This window comes from Arabidopsis lyrata (genome assembly GCF_000004255.2).
Source record: "Arabidopsis lyrata subsp. lyrata unplaced genomic scaffold ARALYscaffold_1, whole genome shotgun sequence".
Lineage (NCBI taxonomy): Eukaryota > Viridiplantae > Streptophyta > Magnoliopsida > Brassicales > Brassicaceae > Arabidopsis > Arabidopsis lyrata.
Genome location: NW_003302555.1, coordinates 26,586,707 through 26,602,346, shown reverse-complemented (window position 1 = coordinate 26,602,346; position 15,640 = coordinate 26,586,707). Strand labels below are relative to the sequence as shown.

At 36.4% G+C, this 15,640-nt stretch overlaps 1 protein-coding gene across 1 annotated transcript; it reads right to left on the bottom strand.

Moving 5' to 3' along the window:
- Positions 1–5,396: 5,396 nt before the first annotated feature.
- LOC9330339 (DNA polymerase I A, chloroplastic/mitochondrial) lies at positions 5,397–10,872 on the bottom strand. The gene is made up of 12 exons (XM_021012578.1): positions 10,500–10,872; positions 9,442–10,168; positions 9,163–9,354; positions 8,304–8,983; positions 7,527–7,989; positions 7,337–7,432; positions 6,977–7,069; positions 6,692–6,886; positions 6,410–6,502; positions 6,109–6,315; positions 5,927–6,016; positions 5,397–5,812 (listed from the first exon to the last, which is right to left on the bottom strand). Exons 1-12 carry the CDS (start codon positions 10,649–10,651, stop codon positions 5,651–5,653), a joined length of 3,150 nt encoding a protein of 1,049 aa, XP_020868237.1. The 5' UTR covers positions 10,652–10,872; the 3' UTR covers positions 5,397–5,650.
- Between the last annotated feature and the right edge of the window lie 4,768 nt (positions 10,873–15,640).

The following is a 15,640-nucleotide window of genomic DNA, read 5'->3' as shown; positions in this document are numbered from 1 at the left end:
TAACCAAGATGATGGTGATTCGATTGAAGAATGTTATCTCAAAGCTTATAGGGCCGGCCCAGGCCGGTTTTATCCCAGGGAGGTTGAGTATAGATAACATTGTGGTGGTTCAGGAGGCAGTGCATTCTATGAGGCGGAAGAAGGGTCGTAAGGGTTGGATGTTGTTGAAGTTGGATCTTGAGAAGGCTTATGATCGAATAAGGTGGGATTTTTTAAAGGAGACACTCGGGGCTGCGGGTTTATCAGAGGAGTGGACAGAGAGAATTATGGAATGTGTGTCTAATCCGTCGATGAGTCTCCTCTGGAACGGAGAGAAGACGGATTCATTTAGCCCAGCTCGGGGGTTGCGGCAAGGAGATCCACTGTCACCATACCTGTTCGTACTTTGTCTCGAGCGGTTATGTCACTTAATTGAGGATTCTGTGGGTCGGAAGCTCTGGAAGCCGATCAGTTTGTCACAAGGAGGACCGAAACTGTCTCATATTTGTTTTGCAGATGATCTCATTTTATTTGCGGAAGCATCTGTGGCACAGGTTAGAGTGATCCGGAAAGTTCTAGAGAAGTTCTGTTTAGCATCGGGGCAGAAAGTAAGTCTGGAGAAGTCAAAGATTTTTTTCTCCAATAACGTTAGTCGAGAGTTGGAGAGACTGATCAGTGCGGAGAGTGGCATTGAGTCGACGAGGGAGCTGGGCAAGTATTTGGGTATGCCAATTTTACAGAAGCGGATTAATAAGGAGACGTATGGGGAGGTTTTGGAGAGAGTAGCATCTCGTTTGGCAGGGTGGAAAAGTCAGACGCTGAGCTTTGCAGGGAGGATTACTCTTACGAAAGCGGTATTATCCTCGATCCCGATTCATACTATGAGCTCTATTATCTTACCGGCGGCAATGTTGGACCGGTTGGATAAGATGTCAAGAACGTTTTTATGGGGTGGTAAGCCGGAAAAGAAGAAGATGCATTTGCTCTCTTCGAAAAAGGTGTGTCGACCTAAAAGCTGAATGAGGGTTGGGGATTAGAGGAGCTAGGCTTATGAATAAAGCGCTTATTGCAAAGGTGGGCTGGAGGTTACTGAATGATGAGACAAGCCTATGGGCCAGGGTATTGCGGAGTAAGTATAAAGTGGGTGCTGCTCAGGACCATACATGGGTTGTCCCGAAGAGTCATTGGTCGTCAACCTAGAGGAGTGTGGGAGTTGGTCTAAGGGAAGTTGTGGCGAGAGGGTTGGCTTGGGTACTAGGGGATGGACGGACAATACGGTTTTGGTTGGATAAATGGCTGCTACCGGATATGTTGGTAGAGAGGGTTGTGGTTCCTTTACCGGAGGAAGAGCGGGGAAGAAAGGTGAGTGATTATTGGTGCGTGGGAGTCGGGTGGGATATAGCGAGGTTGGGGTTATACCTACCTGTAATTGTTATACATAGGTTGATGGCGGTGGTGGTGAATGGAGAGATTGGTATTAAAGATCGGGTGTCTTGGCTAGGAAACTCAAACGGGGCTTTTAGTGTAAGTTCAGCCTATGCTATCATCACTAAGGAGGAGGCACCAGGACCATGTATGGAGAGGTTTTACAAGGAGATTTGGACAGTGGTGGCACCGGAGAGGGTGCGGGTGTTTTTATGGTTGGTGGCAAATCAAGTGATTATGACGAATGTGGAGAGAGTACGCCGTCATTTGGGAGACTCGGAGGTTTGTCAGGTGTGTAAAGGGGCGGTTGAGTCGAGTTTACATGTTTTGCGGGATTGTCCCGCGATGTCAGGAGTTTGGGTACGGCTAGTTCCACCAACCAGGAGGCAAGCTTTCTTTACTTTGACTTTATTGGAGTGGTTAAAGGAGAACTTGGGCAGTGGCAGGAAGGTAGGTGAAGTGGAGTGGTCTACTTTGTTTAGTACGGCGGTTTGGTGGGGATGGAAGTGGCGGTGTGGGAATGTGTTTGGTGAGACCGGGAAGTGTAGAGATCGTGTTCGCTTTTTAAGGGAGTTGGCGGACGAAGTAACAAGGTCTCATGTGTTGGCTCGAGGAAACACAAGATCGGGGACTCGGGTTGAACGGATGGTAGGGTGGAAGAAACCACCGGAGGGATGGGTGAAGCTATCAACAGACGGCGCTTCTCACGGTAATCCAGGCCCGTCAACGGCCGGGGGAGTGATCCGAGGTATGGCGGGGGAATGGCTAGGTGGCTTCGCATTGAATATCGGGGTATGTTCAGCACCGTTGGCAAAGTTGTGGGGAGTGTATTATGGCCTGGTTATTGCCTGGGAGCGGGGTTTTAGACGGGTGGAGTTGGAGGTGGACTCAGAGTTGGTGGTAGGTTTTATCAAGATGGGAGTCAGCGATGCTCATCCGCTATCTTTCATGGTGCGTTTGTGTCATGGTTTTTTACTCATGTGTATAGGGAGGCTAATCGTCTTGTTGACGGATTAGCAACTATGCGTTCACGTTAGAGTTAGGCTTTCTTTTTCTTGATTCATGTCCTGATGTTATCCACGATATTTTGTTGGAGGATGTTCATGGGACGGAACTTCCACGTTATGTTCGGTTGTAAGTCTTTTATTTAAATTAATAAATCGGGGGAGACATTGCCTCCCTCTCGCTCACCAAAAAAAAAAAAGTTAATATTTGTGTATATTTTCTTTTTACTAAATAGTTAAATTTCTTATTTAGTAACAAAGAAATATATACAAAAACCACATTGACTTTATTCGATTCCTGGCTCTACATTTTTTATTCATAAATATTTTATATTGTTATTACTTATTAGGAAAACTAGAAGTCATACCAATAGCAACCCACTGTTTTGTGCTGCTTACGTCATCTTATTAAATATGATCGACCTAAGTTTTGTAATTTAAAATAAAAATCTCTATACTATTAAAAGAGAAGTACATTTGTACTTGGGTCGGGTTACAATTGAAAAAAAAATTAAAATTGACCCGGAAACATCCTAAACGGATCTTTGCAAGCATAATTATAAAACATTAATCGGATTTCCATATATATTTCGTCATTATTGTCGCTAAAAGCACTAACTAATTACCTAACAATAAGATTAGAACGAAATACAAAATTTTAAAATATATAGTAATCGGATCTTCAAGATTTCCATATATATTCGTCGACACTAAAACATTAATTATGCTAAAAGCACTAATTAGTTACCTAACAATAACGAGAATTGCGTTCAACTAATTTTTGGAAATAAGATTATGCAAAATTAATCCTTGCGATCTTATCTTATTAATATCGCAAGTACAATCTTAAAAAAATCTTCACAATACAGAAACGAATTATATTGTTTAGTTAATCATATATTTTCTTGACATGTTACTTCCTTTTTTAATTATTTCGTCAATCAAAACAACCCTACAATGTCGCCGTTGAATATCCTTTGACGAATATTCTTGGTTTAAACCCTACAATTGTATTCGACTATAAATATATGATCACACCATACGTCTAAACACAAAGCTTTAGCAATCAACTTTTAGATATTATGGGACAAATTGTAAACATTGGTGAATTGGAACAAATAGAAGATTCCAACAATCTACAAAAGAATTTTTTTTACTACGTGATGTTAGGTACCCTCCTGCATGATCTATTAAATTAGTTATATTATCTTGCTAATATTGTGAGTACAAAAATATTCATTTATCCCAGCTTTTGGTATTCTAATCATTCTATTTTTATAGTGGTCAGATTTTGGAATGTGTTTTGTGGAATTCATTTGCGGAGCACGTTCTCAAATCCTCTAAAGAGTATGTCCATGTTCCTATTGTCTGCGTGATTAGGTTTGCAAAATTCATAAAACACGAAGGTATTTTATAATTGCCTTTCCATGTTAAAGAACTGTTTTTCAATTTTGTAAAGCGAAAATACAAGATTAATTGTTCATTACTATGTAAATTTTAGATTCTATAATCATCACCAATGCTTCGGAATTTTCACAAGTTCGGATAAATCCTCCCATACCAGAGGTCGAAGCATTCAAACATATGGTACACTTTTTGAATGATGTTCAAATCAAAAATAATTGTTAACGAATACGTTCTCCCGCGGTGGCACCGCGGGCTCTGACCTAGTGTAAATTATACATTTAGGCAATAGTAGAAAATTTGCTAAGTTAACATATATATTGACATTCTTTAGGATCCTTCTTGATTCTTCTATATAACCATATCTTCATGATATTCATAATCTCGGTTAGTCATCTAGACCGTTCGATCTCATCGATCTCTCAATACATTTAAGATAAAATGAAACTTTATTACCAAGTAATTTATGACATTGTTGTTATATATATGTGGGTATGCAAGTAGTCTAATAGAAGTACATACCACGCAAAGATCCTTAAAAAGTCCATTAGCCTCAATATTGTTTTCAGATTTCAAGAAAGATGGGTTTCTTCTCCAAGCTTTTTAGTTGTTTCACAAAGCCATCTTCAAAGAAAGGTTCATGCAAAGGTGGTGTATGTGTTCTTAAGAAGCCTAAATAACAAGGATGAGTTTGCTACTATGTAGTAGTAGTCAAAAATTTTATTATTATGTTTTTTTCAACATTTATGTTTCGCTTTTCATATTTATTTGCACTTGATATTTTAAGTTAATTTATGTTTCGCTATATGCTTTTTATTTTTCTATTGGCAATTCGATTTGAAAAAAAGTCGTGAAAATTTACATCAAAAACAAAACATATATTCGTAGGCTCGATTCTATAAAAATATATAAGGTTTAGAATGATTTGAAAATTATGTATAAATAGTTGGATGATACGAAATCTGATGTAGAACCTATATTTATATATATATATATATATATATATATATATATATAAATTTATATATATATATTATATGTATCTAAATTTTTTTTATAATTATTATATATAATTGAATGATTAAAAAAAGTAAGTTTTTACTTTAAAATTTTCTAAAACAATCAAAGATTTTTGCTTAAAGTGATTGTTTTTATTCTAGTTTTTTTTTTTATGATGCTTTTGAACCAAAAAAAATTACGATGCTATTTTTTTCCTTAATCCGTATGGGTCCTAAATTTCTTTGGTCCGGCTCTGCTCACGGGTCATACATGTATACAACGATAATGTATTTCTCTCCGAATCAATGATCCTATGGCCTAGACTCCTAGTATAAACGTACGTAGTTGAAAACAGTTTGGCTAGATTTAAATGCCACAGAGATTATCCGATGGTCGCATATAATGAGCTTGTCATGGACTCATGGGTATTAAAAGATCGGGAAAAGATGACGTGAACATAGGAAATTAAGTTAAAATCATATGCATATATACGCTCACTGAAAAAGAATCAATACATAAGAAAGAAAAGAACACCTAATTTTTCATTAATTTTGTGTAAATCTATTTTACTTGCTGCATAAGAAATCTATTCAAATTCTTTTCATTTTACACAAAGCCATCCACAACATTAATATCATGATTGTTCTTAAGTTACTTAAACCACATTTGCATTCAAACATCGTCAAGTTAGAGGATTAGAGTTGATAAAACAATTTACACAGCTCAATGTTCTCAAGCCTTTCTAAAATTTACAAAAATAAGAGCCGACAAAACCAAACATTAATACACCCAAAAAATCTCTTCCTTCAACTGTTCTTCTACGACTGGTCTCTAGGCTTCTATTTGGCAGCATACCAGTTCTGAGCACATTTTGCATCAACAGATAAATCGACAGAGAGAATATTCCTTCCGTTAAAGGGTTTAGACATACAGTCCACAACTATGTCCTTGGCGATCTCCGCTGATTCAATTGGCCCTTCCAAGATTACTTCATCATGAATCTGTTTCCAAGGCAAGTTCTTTTTGTTAATCCAATAGAGACCAAAATGTTACAAAATTAAAAGCTTATATTTGTCATAGACTGCGTCCAGTTTTGGACGGGTGTTGTTGTTTACCTGTAGAAGCAATCTCCAACCAAGCTTCTTCAACTGTTGATTTGTCGATATTTCCAACATTGCACACATGGCAACATCAGCTGCACTTCCCTGTAGTGTGGATCATCGATGCTCAGAGTTGAGATTGGAGAATAGAAAGGAAATATTAGTGTTATGATAAAGTAAACAAACAAAATGAAAACCTGGACTGGAGTGTTGATTGCTGCTCTTTGGATATGATTCTTCTGCGCACGTGACTTATACCTCGGAAATCTACGAGACCTTCCTAGTAAAGTGCGTACATACCCATCTTCTATAGCTTCTTTCTTACGCCTTTCTTGCCATTTCCTTACTTCTTGCCTGTCATTGTACCAGAGTTTGACTGTGTCCTGAGCCTCTTCAACTGAGACCTTTAGATGATAAAAAATTGAACAATGTTTTAGACTCATCACATTAAAGCATGTTTATATCAACCTAACAGTTTCAATAGTATTTTTCCACTACCTTCCAATCTCTAGAAAGCCCGATCGCGGTTTTCCCATACGCAATTGAAAAGTTAAGCATCTTGGCTTTTCTTCTCTCTGAGCCAAAGGCATCCTGAGTATTAAACATATTCGCAAACTGTTAGAAGTATTTGGGCACAGATTTAGGTTCTTTGTGTCAACGATGTGCTTTAATCATCGAGTAGAGATGTCAATTGTTTTTTCAGCTATTCAAATTATTTCCTCATTGTCATATAAGAATCAAAATCCAAGAATTGTGGTACCATTTTAAACAAGAGCGCACCTTTAACAACGGCACGGGTGGCTTGTCTTCCCCAGGTTGTGGATGCCATTCAAGGATCACTTGCCCATTTTCTACAGCTTCACGAATATGTGGATACATATTCATGGCTGTCCTTGAGTGGAAATCTCCGCCTGCTTTAAAAGCTTCCATCATGCTTTTACAACCAGTAAGATGTGCCAGAATTCTAAGTTCCAACTGAAGATAGAAAAGAATCGCAGTAAACAAGTGAACCAGCTTAATACCATTTTGAAAGTTTCTACAACTACCAGAGTTTTATATTTTCACCTGCCCATAATCAGCCACAACGAGTGTATTTCCAGGTGATGCTACAAAGGCCTTACGAATCTTGTACCGATCCTTCTCCAAAGCAGGTTGGTTCTAGACAGATAAGGAGAACTTTAGTAACAAATCGTAGATGCAATTACAAGAGCATAAGTAGTATATTCATAGTTGACAAAAATAACTTGACCATTTAAAATGATATTATGTACTAGCTCTTGGTAACACATCACAATTCAAATCAAACTGTGTCACTTTAACAATACCAGTAGATAACAAGAGGAACTTGTCTACATAATGGCCTCACCACTCAAATGTTGAAACGACTTTGATTTGAACAATATCACAAATCTTTTCGATATATACCTGCAAATTTGGCCTTCTAGCTGATAAGCGCCCAGTTTCTGTATTGATATTCAGGGAGCAATGGACGCGACCATCTTTGCCTGATACATTACTTCCCTGTCAGAAAAAAAATTTCCATAAACATCAACCTTAAGGGGAAGAAATAAAGCAGCTTAGAATTCAGGAAGAAGGTGTCAAGATAAAACATTACCTGTAAGGGAAGAATGAAATTTGAGATTAAAGCATCTATTGAGCAAACTTCACATAATGACGCAATAGCATGACATGCCTCCTTTCCCCTTTCACCCCCTCCGAAGGCAACATATGCTATTCCATAAGCGGATGTGTCGGTTTGAACATCTGTCTTGGACTTTTGTGTTTTTGAAGTTTGATCTGCATCATTATCCTCAGCAACTTCTTCCAGAGAAATATCTGAAACATCTTCCATAAAGTCGTATTCAGCGGAAACTTTCCCAGCTAACTCTTTCAAAACATCCCCACTTATAGAGGGCCAACCACTGGCAGTTAAATTTTCAGTTGACAGTGGGCTGTCACTTATCCTATGCAGTTTGATGTTTCGAAACTTCGTCGCTGTTTTTTTGCCTACTTCAATAACCTTATCAATATTGGGAATTTTGAAGAGCTTTTCAACTGGAAGCACCTCGCCATTCACACTGAGGAAGAAGCAAACAGAAGTTAATCCATAAAGCTAAGCACTGACAGATAAATCATGTAATTCTTGTTAATGACTTGATGGGAAAGACATTTCTTCTCAAAGTTATTCCGGGAGATATGTATGCAGTTCTGGTTAAACCAAGAGAAAAAAAGACAGTCTTCAACAACTTTTGATATAAGAGGATTATAAGCTCAAATCTCTGTAACTATGAAAGAACCTCTAAGATACCAAGGTGTGACTATTTTCCCTACGATAAACTTAATTTAAACCTATACTAAGCAGAAATTTAAGGATGACGTAGAAGAAAGCTACCTGTTGGAAATGCCACCAAAAAAGAGCTGACGCAATTGTGTGTCACTGCCAATATTCATATACTTTGCATCGGGGCAATACTTAGATGCCCAATTACGAAACCTACTACCAGCAACTTGTTGTTCGGCTTTGGCTACTTTCTCTATCTCAGCAAGATACTCTCTATCTACAAGTATCCCTTCTGCTTCCATTTTTACAAGAAGTTCACCAAAGGGTCGCCAGAACTCATGGTAAAAATCCAACATTGTCCTTTCTAAAACTGGCTTTCCATCAAGACGCCAATCCATCATTTGCAGTTTCTTTGTCATGCTCTCGTAAAGCTTTAGTGTGCTTATCGCATCCAAGGCAGAATATGAAATCCAAGCCTCTCGATCTTCTCGCTGAAGCTCTTCGACAGGGGGAATGACAACCATTTTCCCTTCAGATCCATCTTTTTTCAGTTTCCGTTTGCCAAAAATAGTCTTCATCGAAATTTTACCAAGGAAATCAGCTTCCTCCTTCGTCTGTGTGCCCCCAAGAACTTTTGGGTCACTTGTAAGCGCTTCAAGCGAATAACCACCCTCTATCCGTCGTGCAGAATCCCATAATCGTGCCATGTGCATAGTGTCGGCATGAAAACCAGAAATCTCAATTCCATGGTTCCTAATGATGTGGCTATCGAAACTGTAGTTGTGCCAGACCTGAAACGAAGAAAGCCAACCTATAAGGGTTTATGGATAGCTAAAAGTGTTCACAGTAAAACAGACAACAAGAAAGTGGAATAAGATTTAGAAGGACTCAGAAAATGAAAATGTCACGGAATATGTAGAAACAATCAAGGTGTAGTTTACATTAAGAAAGGGAAAGATTTAAAACTTACTTTTCTGATGAACGAGTCTTCAAAATACGGTTTAAACTCGGCCAACACCTCCCTGCCATTTTCACCAAGAACATCAACCCAGATGCACGATTTTCCATACCCAAAATCTGCTTCTGGCCCACAGTAAATACTGAAACATATTAATTCACCGTGGTCGACAGGCGTTTCTTCCTTCACCTCAATCCCGGACACCTATAAGCATTGAATAATCAGTTTGCCAATTGTATAAATATTTCTGAGCTTTAGGGATGACAACTTAAATAGAAAAATGTAGCACACCTCTGTATCACAAGAATGGACATGATTCCTATACTGATTCACGAGCTTAGCCACGGTATCTTTCGCAGCTTGCACATTATCAACAACGAGAACCTTGTCATATATTTTCCTAAGGTTTTCACGGACATTGGAAGGTTCAGTGCTTTTCTCCACTTTGGAAATGGCAACTGTATTCCTGTTGCTGTTTGCGGTGCCAGAAGACTTCCCGCTTATAAGAGGTCTCCGTTTTCCCTCTCCACTAGGATTTACATCCATATTATCCCCAACATCTAAACTCTTGCTTGGCAATGACACAACAGGTTCAGATTGGGTAACGCCAATCAATTCCTTATTGAGTGTAGCAGTAGTGTTACCTCTGGGTTTGAACTCATAATCAATCTTCTGAGAGGTTTCATAAGACGGAGCACTAGATATAATTGGGACAGAGCCATTGAAATAACCACTGTCATCGAGGTTTCTAGCAATCTGACCATTTCTTTCTCTAAGCTTATTTGCTTCTTCCCTCCAAGCACTTACAGTTCCAGGAACTTGATGAGTTTCAGCAACTTCCGTCTGATTTCCCACCTTGATTATCTTAGGAACCATCCTTACCTTGTTGGATTCGGATCGAAGTTCCCACTCTCCGTTAAGCACAACAGAAGATGACCGTTGATGACCCGGATGCTGAAATCCCTGACAAACTGTAGTAGTCGAATAACCGACATTTCCCTCTGTGGAAGATAATTTCCTGAAGAAATCCATAAGCAGTCACAATCAGAGCTTGCAAAAACAAACAAACTGAGCCTAAAACAAAGCAGCTTAATCCGATACTCGAGAACAAAATGAGCTGCTTAGAACAGAGCAAATTAATCCACAATAAAGTAAAACTGAGCCTAGAACAGAGCAGCTTAATCGATAATCAAGTAAAATTGACGCTGGAGCAGAGCAAATTAGTCAATAAACAAGTAAAATTGAGTACACAACAGAGCAAATTAAGTGAAAGTCAAGTAAAGTTGAACATAGTGTAGTCTCAACGAACCCATTAACTAAAAACAATGAAAGATGAAAAAAGTGCAAACCTTTGAAGAAGGGTTCTACGGCAAGGAAAGAGGAAGGAAGGGAGTGGAGAAGAAGAGAAGCGAGAGGAGGAACGAGAAACCCAAGAAGAGGAAGGAGATAAGTGGCGAAGAAGAGGGTTATTGTGGGAAGTAAGAGAAACCCCCATGGCCATAAGCGAACTTAATCTACCCAGCTTGAAGGAGAAGTGTCCACAGAGTCGGAGATTAAAAATAGGGTTTATGGTGGCGAATTTTGTCGTTATCGCACCGAGCTAGTTTCAAGCAAGTGGGTCTGCCTGAGAAGGAAAGCTTAAGCAGAAGAAGATTGTGGCCATCGATCGCTTGAAGACGCAGTCTTGTGTTATTAGCCTTAAACCCTTTCTTCTATTATTAAATCTTAGTGTTAATTACTTATCATCCATTTAATTTACATCTCCTTATAAAATATTTCTTTATATTATACAATTATTATTAAATAACGGTATACCACAAAACAATCTTATTATATAAAGTATGGTTTTCAAACTTAATAACTCACGAGATCGTAACACGTGTCAAATATTTCGATCTCAGATTTTGCCATGTGTCAAATAGATTTTCCTTTTTAATAAAAAGGTAAAAAGATAATTATCAATGTAAACAGTTTAAAAATGTAAAAAGCTAATTATAAGAAAATTGTACATATATATCCATAAAAGATTTTGCCATCTAGCAACCTAAATATTTTGTTTTTAACAACTTAAAAATTGTTAAAAGATAATTATAACAAAATTATAAATTTAAATAGTTAGATCATAGTAAGAAAACTATACGTATATATAAAGAAATTATATGTATATTTTCCATAAAAATCGAAATCATAAAATTGTGCTAAACATTTTATTTATAAGTTACTAATTGTACAAAAAAAATAGAAAAATGATTAATGAAATTATACAATCAGTTATCATTCCTATAAGAAAAATGATTGTAAAAAATCACTTTTATATAAACAATAAGTTGTCTAATATTTTTCACCAAGCAAACTAATTTCTTCACACACCACTGTTGTTTTAACTTTAATATAAGTAACTAACATTTGACTCAAAAATAATTAAGAAAATAGCCATGAGTTAAAAAAGTTTTGGAAACTAACGTTTTTCAGATATGTGAAAATTCAAAATACCTCTCAAACAAAAGACAAACATACAACTGCATATTCTAATTTGGAGAAAAAAACATAAAATAAATACTAATAACACGAAAAATCTGAAGAAAAAAATAATAATATTAGAATTCTGACGACGAAATAGAGACATCCAACAATTTTATTAAATAAAATAGCATGTCATACTGAAAGAAATAGGAGTAGCATGTGATTGTTGTGGAGGTGATGAAGGTGGTGGATGATGGTTACGGAGGTGGTGATTGGGTGATTTTAAAAATTTAAAAATTATATGCATTTATCATTTGTTTTAAATATATAATGTCAATTATAAAAACAAACACTGTGAATCACGATGGTTTTTAAAAATAGCATGTGATAATCATACCCAAGTAATATATGGCAAAGGAGGCAAATTAAGAATTATGAACGGCGATGGACATAGAGTTGTTGTCGGAGAAGCTTAGCCTGATGTCGGAGAAAATAAAGAAAGTGGAGTGATAAGAGAAGTTGGGGAAAGAGAGAAGAAGCGATAAAAGTGGTGTTAGTGTTGATGACGGTGGTTGAAGCTTGGTGGTGGTGGCGGCGATAAATGTTGATGAAGATGGTGGATCGAAATTAGCGAGATTCGGTATTGATAGTGGTGGTGATTCATTTGTGGTGGTGGGTCATAGTAGTGAGACTTGGTGGTGATGTTCGACGAAGGGAAGAACTGTAGATAGAGGAAAAAAGAGGGAGAGAAGGGGAAAGAAAGAGGAGTTCAAGCAAAAATAAGAGAAATCTAATAAGAGAAATCGAGAGATTTGAGCATTTCTCGCCGGCGAGAGGAAAAAATAAAGAGAAAACAAAGAAATGAGTAATATCAGCAAAAAATTGACAATGTCACGTAACTATATAATTTTATCTTTTCTTATTGTCATAGTTTATTTTCATTTTGTCCACATTGAAATTATAAAGTGTAATATACTCTTCCGATGGATATAAATAACTTATTAAAATTCAATAATACAACCTATGAACAGTTATGAATTCATAACTTATAATAAGCAAAAAAATTATATAATTTTATAAATAGGCCAATATTTATATTAGATGATTTAATAATTAGTATAACATAACTACAAATAGAGTTTTATAGTGCGCAATATTTATTATAAATATATATTTAAAAAATAATTAAAAACTGCATTATCTAAAATATATATATGTTTATATAATTTTAGTTATGCTTACAAAAATAAAATAAAAGTTAAAAGTGATAATTTTGATCGGTAACCCGTGCAACGCACGGGTCCATATCTAGTTGTTAATAAACTGAAGATTTAATTTGTACTAAAGTTGCATGTTAATGATATTTATAAATAGGGGCTTTTGCAAAAATGCCACTTTTTCAATGCCACTTTTCAAAAATACCCTTTTTAAAAAACTTTACAAAAAATGCTCTTAAAAATATAAGATTTACCCAAATATGTATATAATATTATTAAAACATACACAAACTACATTTCTATGTATCTAAAATCTTATAAATACTTTATAAATACCTTATAAATGCATTTAAAATACCTTTTAAAACCTTTAAAATATCTTGTAAAACCTTAAAAATCCTTTAAAATAACTTCTAAAACCTTTAAAAACACCTTATAAAACCTTATAAATACTTGGATCGAGTCTTCAAGTAGTAGTTACAATCCATAAGTACCTTATAAACCTAATAAAACTTTATAAAAATTTCAGATTTAAAAAGGGGCATTTTCGAAAATAGACATCTAAAAGGGATATTTTTGAAACGCGGCACACCAAAAGGGGTATTTCCCTTATAAATATTGATTCAAATTCGTCCGCCATATAAACCAATTCCAAAATATAACCCGTTCCGTAATTTTTTAACCCGTTCCGTGATTTTTTTTATTATAAAATTTAATAATTACTCCCTCCGTTTCATAAAGAGTGTCGTTTTAAGGTTTTATTTTTGTTTCACAAAGAGTGTCGTTTTAGGTTTTCAATGCAAAATTTAATGATTTTTTATGTTTTATGACTATTAGTATTCTGCAAATTGTTTTACTATTGGGCAGATTATGTTTAGGTATATAGTTAATGATGTTTTTGTTTAGAAAAAACAAAAAATTTAATGTTTTCTTAATCTGTGTGCAAAACTCTAAAATGACACTCTTTGTGAAACAGATGGAGTATAAAAGTTTACAAATCATATCATTCTCTAAATCATTTATATTTTAATAAACTGAAGATTTAATCAGTATTAAAGCGGCATGTTAATGATATTTTAAAATTTAATAAATTTTGATTCAAACTCTTTCACCATATAACTTCGTTCCGAAATATAAGATGTCCTGTAACTTTTAATGTCCTGTAAATTTTGATTCAAACTCTTTCACCATAAAACCCCAAGTAATTTTTATTTGGAAGTTTAATGCCCAATTCTTTTGCGTTGGTCTAAAAATACCTTAGTTAATTAATTGTTGTCAATTAAATCGTAAACTTATTACTGATGGTCGTTTAAGTCATTCGACTTAACAGACGTTTAATCGGCTGACGGAATCCCTAAACCGGGTTTACTGGTTAAGAAAACGTGGTTTATTAGCCTAATTAAAAGACTATAATGCCCTCGTTACTTTCCCCCAAATCGATATTTGAGTATGAGACCAAGAACCCTAAATCAAAACTTCCATTTTCACAACAATTAGAGAGATGTTGAGTCAATGTTCTGGGTCTGATGCCAATTCGGTGAGCAGAAGCTGGGGTCCTCTTTGCAACTGTGGTAGGGCGACAACGATTGTTAAAGCATGGACAAACGAGAATCCGGGAAGAAGATTCTTCAGATGTGGTGTTCATGGGTTCTTCGATTGGGCTGATCAAGAGAAGCCATATGGTTGGCAGAAGGTGAGCTTATTAGAAGCAAGAGATGAGATTCGTCAGCTTAAAGAGGAAATAAAGATGCTTAAAGAATCTGTGAAGACGAAGAATGATCAAGGTATCAGTGCTTCGACAAATTTGGAAAGTGGTTTAGGGATTAGATACGAACAAGAGAAGGCAAAGCTTGAAAGTGAAGTTATGGGTGCTAATGAGAGGGAGAAAATGCTTCGGCAGTTCATTGTGTTGTCTTGGGGATGCTTCATTGTTGTAATTGCCATGATACTTGCAATGGGGAAGTAGTTTTCGTTTTGTTTGTTGTTGTTGTTGTTTTCTGTGTTATTGTTGTTGTTTTCTGTGTTGTTGTTGTTGTTGTTTTTTGTTTTGTTGTTGTTGTGGCATGACAAGTTTGTAAGTCTTGTTTGAACTAATGGGAGTTTCATAAAAAGTGTATCCAACATAAGAGCCAAAAAGAGCCGTTTAGTCATAAGGATCCCACCAAAAACATACAAGGATCCCACCAAAACAATCATCATCCAACTTAAGCAGCATCCTACATATCATATCATCCTACATAATCCTAATCCTACATCAGAAAGATCCTAAAAGACATCAATAAGATCAGCCTATTTCTTGCTAGGCTGCCAAACATCAAACACTTTGTCAGTCCATGGGGACATAAAGAAAACAGGCGGTCTAGGAGCTTCATCTTTGCCAGCACCTTTGCCACGACCCTTGCCAGCACCTTTGCCACGACCCTTGCCTTCACCATTCTTAGTTCCTGGAGGGCGTCCACGAGCACGTCCCCTACCACTTGGATTAGCTGCTGGAGCACTTGAATGTTGAGGTACTTGTGTGGACTGACTTTGAGAACCAGATGGTGTGGACTGGCTTTGAGCTTGCTGCCACCTCTTTGGAGCATTGTTAATGCTCCATGGATCATCATTATCCTATGAATAAGACATACCTTGATCAAATCTGAATAAGACATAACTCAAAAGAGGCAATACTCAAAATGTCAGATTACTCTTACAAGACATTTCCTTGGTCTGCCTCTTTTGTGTGGAGCTGCTGCTTGTACACTAGCATTTTTGCATGTTCCTTTATTATGCCCTGACTGCTTACAGTTTGAACAACTCACAGTGCT

Bases quoted from the DNA above. Each gene is read 5' to 3' on its own strand.
- LOC9330339 (XM_021012578.1), bottom strand. From the start codon at position 10,651: ATGGCCATGGGGGTTTCTCTTACTTCCCACAATAACCCTCTTCTTCGC. The intron at 7,990-8,303 runs GTAGCTTTCTTC...CTTCTTCCTCAG, and splicing joins TTTGGTGGCATTTCCAACAG to TGTGAATGGCGAGGTGCTTC. The intron at 6,017-6,108 runs GTTTTCATTTTG...TCCACACTACAG, and splicing joins CAATCAACACTCCAGTCCAG to GGAAGTGCAGCTGATGTTGC.